At 38.6% G+C, this 9,234-nt stretch overlaps 1 protein-coding gene across 1 annotated transcript; it reads right to left on the reverse strand.

Annotated features, from left to right (window-relative positions):
• Positions 1-1,526: 1,526 nt before the first annotated feature.
• Positions 1,527-8,353, reverse strand: pitx1 (paired-like homeodomain 1). Its single transcript, XM_010769059.1, has 3 exons — positions 7,980-8,353; positions 6,643-6,845; positions 1,527-2,836 (listed from the first exon to the last, which is right to left on the reverse strand). The coding sequence occupies exons 1-3, from the start codon at positions 8,122-8,124 to the stop codon at positions 2,288-2,290; spliced, it is 897 nt and encodes a 298-aa protein (XP_010767361.1). The 5' UTR covers positions 8,125-8,353; the 3' UTR covers positions 1,527-2,287.
• Positions 8,354-9,234: the final 881 nt, after the last annotated feature.

Raw genomic sequence — 9,234 nt, forward strand, 5'->3', positions numbered from 1 at the left:
AAAATAATATATTATTATAATGCAAGGCTAAGACACCATGCAGGTAACATTTTTAGAGCCATGGGATTACTTTTTCAACCAACTCGCTTTTACGTTTTGAAGAGTATCTCTTGTGAAAGCCATATCAATAGGAGCTCAAATACTTTATTTTATGGGGAATTCTTAAATTATAGTCATAGGAGACATTCTCCAACAAGGTGCATAAATTCACTATGAGTATTAAACAAAACTTTAAGATTAGGTTACATTTATCTCTGGAATATTATAGAGGAACGAAAAGCCACCAAAGTCAAGGCACTGTGCTGCAATATTTATAGGAATATTATAGTCACTGAAAGAAAGAAATTAGGCATAAACTCAAGATTTCACTGACATGATGCAAGTCGAGATTGAAAATTTAAAATATTATAAAAATACTTGAGGAAGATTGTCCCCCTCAAGGTAAACACTCACTTGTTAGTGTTGCAGTGAAAGGTCATGAGAGGTTATTTACGAAACTGTTGCTCGAGTTTATAGGTATTTTTGTATTGTGTTATGGTAAAGTATAGAGCTACAACCACTGATTAATGTTTCCAAAAAAGATACCTTCAAATATTTATTTGTGTAAAAAATTTAAAAGTTCATTTGTAGCACTGTCTAAATCAGTATTCTTCAGATGCCAGAAAGACTGTATTATTAGAAGCCTGTCTAACATATTATGGTTTATTCAAGTGTTTCCTATATCCTCTCTTTATAGATCATGAACACTATCAGTTAAAGCACACACTCATTACTGCCATTTGTGCTGTGGGCTAATATCAGTCTGCTGGTGAGTAATATAGATATGGAGATTTCTGCAGGTGTCAAAAAACGAGATATGGTATTGATGCAATTCATTTTGTTTGAATTGTAGGCCAACCAACGTGCGCGAGATTGTCACCAAATCGCCCATGCAGATTTCTTCTGGCCAATTTCAAGCATTTTGACAGGGGTTTGTTTCAGAGTTTTGCATTTGTGCAGCTTAAATATAAATGTTTTCAACACACATGTGGCCTAGTTCAACCTCTGATTGGTGTGCAATATGGTAAGAGTTATTACAGTGTGATGAGAGCGTATAGATCATGCACAAATGTAAAGAAATTGTAAAAAAGTAGATTATAAAATAAAAATCGCCTTCGATTTAAGATTATTCACCGAGCAATGTTCCTACTGATTTAATACTCACCAAATACCAATATAAAACAATGGCTTAATGGACAAGGATCCCATTTATTCCTTGACGTAGATTGGGGTCTGATAGTCTGCAAGATGTAGTGGAATTATTTCTCTCCACAGAACAAATATAGGCCTAATGAAAAGTGCAAGAAAGTTTAAAATTAAACTCAAGCAAAATAAAATATACTAAGTCCCACAAATCCTTTATCTTATGAAATAATGCCTTTAGTGGATCAAAACAAGTTATTAATTTCGCTCCTCTTTGAAAAACAACTGGCCCACTGCGGTTTTTCTCCCCTGAAACATGGGCTACTTGAAATAAACTTCTCTTTTCCTGGAGTTTATTCAAACAAACATGTTAACATAAGCACATGGGGACTTTGAATCACCTTTTGTATACACTTTAGGCTAATGAACTTAGCTCTGCAAACACTTACATTATCGTACAAAATACGTTGCATTCAAGTTTAAACATGCGGAGTTTTCTATTCAACAAACAACATGTAAAAACATTTCAAAGTAAAATCACTAAACGGGAGGCGTCATGGAGTCAAACGGGCCGGTGGGAGTCTGCAAACGGTTAATAGAAAGCACACAGAAGCGGTATAATATATGTACAATATAGGCTACCTTTCTCTAATTGAGTCTGGATTCATGATATGCACGAAACTTTATATATATTTTTCTTGCAAAACCTTATGTAAATCGAGACCCCGCAAGCTGTTCTGAAAAGCAAGCAAGCACAAAAAAAGAAAAAAAAAATCCCATCGTCTGTTTTATACGTTAGACCTGTATATATTTACACTTTTTTATATGTACAATGCAGCAATGTAACAAGTCTTCATCATTTTTTAAATCCCCAAAAATGGACCTTTCAATTGCTGTTCAAGTCCATCGGTAAACACATTTAACCCGCATAATCCTTTTTCTCTCCTTTTTTTTTTTTGAATCTGTCTGCAACTAATCCAGTTTAGTTGTATTTGACCCCCCCCCCCCCCATCCGCAGGTATAGCCTGAAAGCTTTGACACCGTGTCCGTTCAACACATATATATTTATTTATAGTTGTAGATAGGATTTAGGCTTGTTTGCCCGTCAGCTGTTGTATTGACAGGCGTTCAGGCTGGATCCGGGACTCTGCAGGCTGCTGTATCCAAAAGTTGGATGCTGTTTGGATTTTAGTCTGAGGGTGGCCAGGCTGGAGTTACAAGTGTCCCGGTAAACGCTGTACGGAGAGCCGGGGGGCCCGTATGGACATGCGGACGACGACATGGCCGAGTTGATCCCGGATGTACCGATCCCGTTCAGGTTGCTGATGTTGTTGAGGCCCGGGGTGGGCATTCCCGTCACGGCGGAGTGACTCATCCCGGACGCCATAGTCATGGAGGAGATGGAGTTAGGAGCGGAGAACATGGACTGCGAGGTGAGGGGGCTCATGGAGTTGAAGAAGGTGAAGTTCTTGGTGGATAAAGGCGCCGGAGTGAGGCCCTTGTTGGTCCAGTTGTTGTAGGTGTAGGCCGGGTACATGTCTTCGTAGGGCTGCATGAGGCCGCTGAACTGCGGCAGGTAGCTGTTCTTGCACAGGTCCATCTGCTGGTTGCGCTCCCGCTTCCTCCACTTAGCCCGGCGGTTCTTGAACCACACCTGGAGGAGAGACACAGTGAGAACATTAATAAGCAAAGTAACCTGAGAAGTGGACCCAGAACAGACACATTTGTCTTTAGGTTGCATGTGTTTAGGCAAAAAACCAAACAAGTATTATTGCAAATGATGTGACAGTATCTTATAGGCCTAATTAAATCCAACTTCAAATAATTATAATGACCCTTCCATTCTAATGCTTGTAGTTAATATTGCTTATTTTTTTCTATGCCGCTATATGGAAACACACACACACACACACACACACACACACACACACACACACACACACACACACACACACACACACACACACACACACACACACACACACACACACACACACACACACACACACCGAACACACACTACACATTTCAAGTGTTATTTAAAACAATAAAAACAAAAACTCTATGTAATACATTATTTAAATATTGCTCTAATTAAATTGCACATTGTAATATATGTAACGTAAAGGCACACCACACATATTTCTTTTTTTATTTGAAGCTGCGATCCCACATTAACATTTCCTTTATACAAGGACATCTGTTTAATGTCTAGAATGTGTTTACAGCAGTGTGTGTTTACAAATCATGGCCCAGATTGTACTTTCAGCTTTGATCATGCAGAGGCTTAATTGCCGAATGCAAAGTTAGCAGTTAGGCTCTATAAAGGCAAAAGTTATTTAAATCAGTGTGTGCCTTTTTTAAATATGGAAAATAACAACTTGCCCATGTGAAATTAATCCTCACTTTTTAAAAGTTCAACCCTGAACTTTGTATTAGATGGATTGAGCATTTAAAAACAATTAGGATCAGAAACAGGTGTATTGCCAACGCCAAGTAAAACAAACGAGGAATTTGTCTTGGTGTTTTCGTTGCATACATAAACATAGGCTATGAGACACTGATTGAAAACCATTTTAAGAAAACTATAATAACGTTCAAATATAGCAATATTTACATTAAATATGGTAGAAATGTATACCTGTAAAAATACAAGAATAAAATATGTGCAGTTACAATGTGACTAAGAGCTGTTATTTCCCCCCAGCACACCAAACATTTACATATTAAAATATGTTTTCTTCAACGCAACCTACATTTAAATTACAAGCGCAGCTGCTGCAGCTCTCATGTCAATAGGCTACTTTGAAGGCAAGAGCGTCACATTCATCCAGTAAAATGTTCCTTTAAATTTGCTTAAGAAGGAGTGACTAACGGCAGAGGTGGAAATGCAGCCTAAATGATAAAAACTGTTGTTTTTTGCTTGCATATGTTTAGAATTGTTATTTTCAAAGCCACGTTTATTTTGCTTAAGTTATTTACAAATAGCCGGCTAAAATAGCTTTTATGATTGTAGTACAATCATTGTACAAACGCAAATTACCAGTTTTTTACCCAATTTCGTATAGCATATAATTTTTTTTAGATTAAATTAAAATCTGCAAATACTGTACTCCAAATCTGTCATGACAGATTTAAGAATTGTTAACAAAATGTAGATGAAAAGGCTACATTAATATGTTATTCACATAAAACTATATAGCCAACAAAATAGTCGTGTTCTGACCTGAGGCTAGCCAAATATGTGTTATAATACTTATAATAAGTCATATCAGTTTATTTTTGTTGGTGCCTAATATTATTAAATATCTAACGATGAAATGAATTACTGTGTTCATGCGGGTAGAACAAAGGTCTACGTTTGTGTAGACTAAATCAGTATGGGCAGACACTCCAAAATAAAACCAAGTTTACAGCATGAATAAAAAGCGCAGGGGGTGAGTGTGCATGAATCAGAAACGTGCCTCTGGGTATTGTCACGCCTTATCGAATCCTGACAAAGTATCCATAAGTCGGCACTCTCTGAGTCATTATTTTATTCATAATAGAAACAGTTTACAATTGGTATCATCAGACGGGCCTGCACAATGTATTTATAGTCGAGCAGGGAACAGTGCTGCGGACAAATTGTCCACAAAGACGTGAGCGATGTGACACAGAGCTGCGGAGGAAACACGCAGACTCCACAGCCCGCACCGAGCAAAAAAGAAAAAAATATGCAAAACTAAATGTGGGTTTAAATTAGCATGTTAACAAGAAATAAACCCTCATTATGTAAATTCAAAATTGCTGGGCCCACACGTATCAATCAAGCTCAATATATAATCTGTCAAGCTTGATTGAACACTGATGACCTTAAAAGGTCAAGTCCAAACACTTTAAAATGTCAAAACATTTTAATAAATGCTCAGATATGAACCAGACATGTTCAGGCTGCGAGTTGTCACGCCATGTGCCTCACAATGTTTTCTTTTTATTCAGTCAAAATAAAAGACTGACTGTTTGACATTCGCCTTCTTTGGCTCCAGGAGTGAAAAACCAGCACTCTAAACTTGTTCAGATACTTTTTTCTTTTAAACTTCCCCCTGCACTTTAAATAGCTGTAGCCTATGCATTTTTTAAATGCAATGTGAGACGGAGGGGTTTTGAAGGACAGGCCTTCAGGCGCCAGTTGCAGAAAATTAAAACCAACTGAATTGTGTTTAACGAACGTTTCTGTCTGAGGAAAGAGCAGCCTGCAGGAATACCCGCATCGAGTAAAAAGCATGCTATTTTTGTACTTCTGTATTATAATAAATACATAATTTATGATCAAGTTGGTTATGATTGCATGTCAAAAATTGTCCTTGATTAAATATAATCACACGCGGTTTCAATTCATTGCACACAGCTCCAGGTAGATTTAGCTGTATGCACTCCAGTCCACGGGGACATATAAGGGTCCAAGCTGTGATGATATCATCAAAAGACAAATCCTCCATTGGTTCCATTAGCAGCGCGGATACACCCTCAAAAAGAGATGTCAATTCCAACAGATCCCAACAGTTTGAGACCGCTAAGATTTCTGCACATTTTCCACGTTAAATGCTTCGACGTAAACTGCCTGTGTAAGAAACGTGCTGAACAACAAGTGTTGAAATAATTGTATCTTTTAATAATGTAAGTTTTACTTTTTGGATGCACCGAAGCATGCAAGGGCAGACTTTTTCTTCAGGTCTCTGAATTGTGTCACTGCTGTATTTTACTTGAACTCCGTTAAAAGGCTAGATTTTCATTATTTAATCTTTAAGCAACATAAAAATAACTTCAATACCACACACAATATTATAATTAAGTCTGTTGACATATTTGATGTAAATTGTTCTGCAGTGTCTTTTTGAAAAAAATAGTTCGACTTAGTAAAACAATTATGGTGCATTTCGCCCCAAAATGTTAGTTTGAACACTAAATATTTGTATGAATTCAGTGCATTAACAGCGTACCTCTGTTATGAAGCCATTATTGGAAGTTGATATATTTCTAGGTATAGTTTTGTTTATATTATGCTAACATTTTTTGCTTTAATTTTCTTAATTCCGTTATTTCATTAGTTGATATGTGTTGGAGTTATTTCATTTATTTATGTAATTGGTCGAGAATTCTCTAATCATTTTTGTCTCCATTGTAGATCAGCTCTTAAAAGCATTAACGTTAGGAGGGAATTGTATCTGTTTTTGGCTTTTACTCATAACTGTACAAGCTTAAAGTAAAGTATGGTGGAGGCTGTGGCAGAAACATTCTAAGAAATGTCCAAGAAAAGTGTTTTGCTCCAGATAAAAAACGAGAATCCACATTTAAATTATGGATTAAGGTAAAAAAAATATTGCACAGGAGAGAGCATATTGGGGCAGGGGAGAAGTTGCAATGTATTTCTCAAATCTTCTTTACGCATTACGCGCGGCGGTCGGCCCGGTCTCTTACCCGGACTCTGGCCTCGGTCAGGTTGGTCCACACAGCGATTTCCTCCCTGGTGCTCATGTCTGGGTAGCGGTTCCTCTGGAAAGTGGCTTCCAGCTCCTGCAGCTGCTGGCTGGTGAAGTGAGTCCGCTGCCGCCGCTGCTTCTTCTTCTTCGGATCATCCGCGTTCCCGTCATCGCTCCTTTGTTCAGCGCTTCTCTCCTTTTCTGTAGATCACAAATGAGGAGAGTTAGTGTATGCTGCAGCTATAGAACATTTTGCATTTAGAAACTTGGATTCTTCACGTTTTAAAGCTAAACATTTCAGACCTTATAGTGCAGCAACGTGCAAAAAACACACAACTTTGTATTATTAATGACAGAAAACGCCTGTCAGCATGAAATAAGCAAAACTAAACCCATAAATCAATTATTTACAAAATGTTCATGTAAACAACCACGAGTGACAGATTAAAACCAAATATTTACAAACATGTCTGACAGTTTTGTATCGATTCTTTCAAACACATTTAGGTCTGCCTCGCTTAGATCAATAGCCTATACTTTCTTTACGACGAGGTCTTATCTCCCGACTGCTATCTTGTATTCGTGTTCTAACAAGAGTGCCTCATTAAACTGAAGGGTCAACACGTGCAAAGGTGGATCACAAAATATAGTATTTTGAATTATTGCCCTGAAAAAAAGCAACTTTAAAACGTAAAGCCATACCATCCTTATCCATGTAAGTCCCATAACTAACAACGAAAGAAAGAAAGAATAAATATTCAGCCATTTATGCTATTTTTTTGAACATGTTAACTGAGACAGAGAAGACATTTTCTTTTAAAAAAGCCGGCCAAGTTGAAGAACTTCTCTGAGGATTGTTAATACAGACCTTCTGGCTTTCAGTTTAGATTGGTGGATGGGCTCAATATTTATAGTTTGTTTTAATGCATTTACTGACAGCAGGCCAGGCTGTTCTGCACATTTTTGCCTGACAGACCTCGGGATCCTGCCAAGTGTCTACTTCAGCCAGCGCAATAAACAACAAAAGGGGTGTAACTGCACCAAAACGGGACCATCCAGTTCTGTTATATTTATGTACATTAAACTTCAGAGCATACATAAACAAACCTTTACTTTACTGAACTGTTTAAATGTATTGAACAGTGTGTATGCTGCATCGTAAAACACGGAGATAAATCGTCCCAGCTGTTAGAATAAGCAAACACAAGTTAACTAATATTGTCTCCTTGTTCCGTAACTGCCGAGAGGCCTGCCCGAGCTTGTGGAGACGTAAAATAAACTGTTATTGCACTCAGAAGAAGGAAGCGAGTTGCTAAAAGCACTCTGACGGTGTACCTGGCAACTCTGTGTCTGAAGACTCGCTGCTTGAGTTCTCTAAAGTTTCTCGACTGCTGTTGGAAGTTCTCGGTAAATGAAACGCGGGGGCCACGTCGCGGGCCGGCGGGGCTCTCACTGCCTCTGCGATTCTGTCCAAATTCATCCCACCTTGAAGAGAAGGATGCGTACAAAAGAGGAAACTGGGTGAATCCTTGGGAGTGCACAACGTTTTTTCCTCAACAGCTTAAAAATTCCACCACGACATGAGGGGACGAATCAGACAAAGCGAATCTCCAACGATAGTGTTGTTTTTCCAAGATGAAAAGACTTAGAAATAGAAAATACGAAGCCCCTTGTCCCTCAACAACAGTGAGTGCTCAGTGCAGGGAAAAGCTTCTGCCGCTGTGACCGAGAGCGCGCTCCGGCTCTCCACCCCTCTGCTGGGTTTAACCTCCCCAAAATCAGCGAGTCACACCCACTGCCCGCTGCAAGAAAACATCCACCCTAATAACTCTGACGTCAACCTAAAACAAGTGAGAAAAGTGCCATCATTTACTAGACGTTTGGGTTTATCGCATGCAAATATAAACACTGTTTATGTATGTGTTAGTGCAGGAACATCGTAATCCATACTTAAAATGGCAATTTATTTCAGTGTTTCCAATTTTATTACAATTACGGTTCGGTATTAGACTGCAAGGCACAAATCTTTTGCAGCGGTTTTTTTTTTCTTCCCAGTTCTCGGGCGCGCGCAATGAAACGCTTTTCTCTTTAGGAGTAAAATAGGCCTTTTATTCGTGCAGGTATATTTGATTTTGCCCCCAGTGCAGCCGGTGCGCTTATACACACAAGCACCCACACAATGTATATCTCGGATATGTACTGAGCTGTATAAACATTTGCCATCCAACACGGGCCTGCCCAGTTACTGTTTCCTCAGTATGAAAATTGCACGGTGATATGAGGATTATTGTGTGAATGAATATAATGGCCCTCACTGTAAACTGACCATTGTCGCTCTATCAGCAGATTGTTTCACTTTGACAAATAAACAACCAGGACTATAAAGGCCAGGCAGGTCAGAGCTCTCATGACTTCACACGCTGTGGGACTTTACTGTTATTTAATTAGCAGGACAAACACCAGGCTGCAATCATCTGTTGATAGCAGCAGATACGTTAGCTCTGCACGTTCCCCTAAACACAAAGATAATCCAACATGAATAAAACATGTTTTTTCTAAACTTCGACACCACGTTTGACAACACTTCTGG

The sequence above is a fragment of the Notothenia coriiceps genome, unplaced genomic scaffold, assembly GCF_000735185.1.
Source record: "Notothenia coriiceps isolate Sejong01 unplaced genomic scaffold, NC01 NC01_scaffold00006329, whole genome shotgun sequence".
Lineage (NCBI taxonomy): Eukaryota > Metazoa > Chordata > Actinopteri > Perciformes > Nototheniidae > Notothenia > Notothenia coriiceps.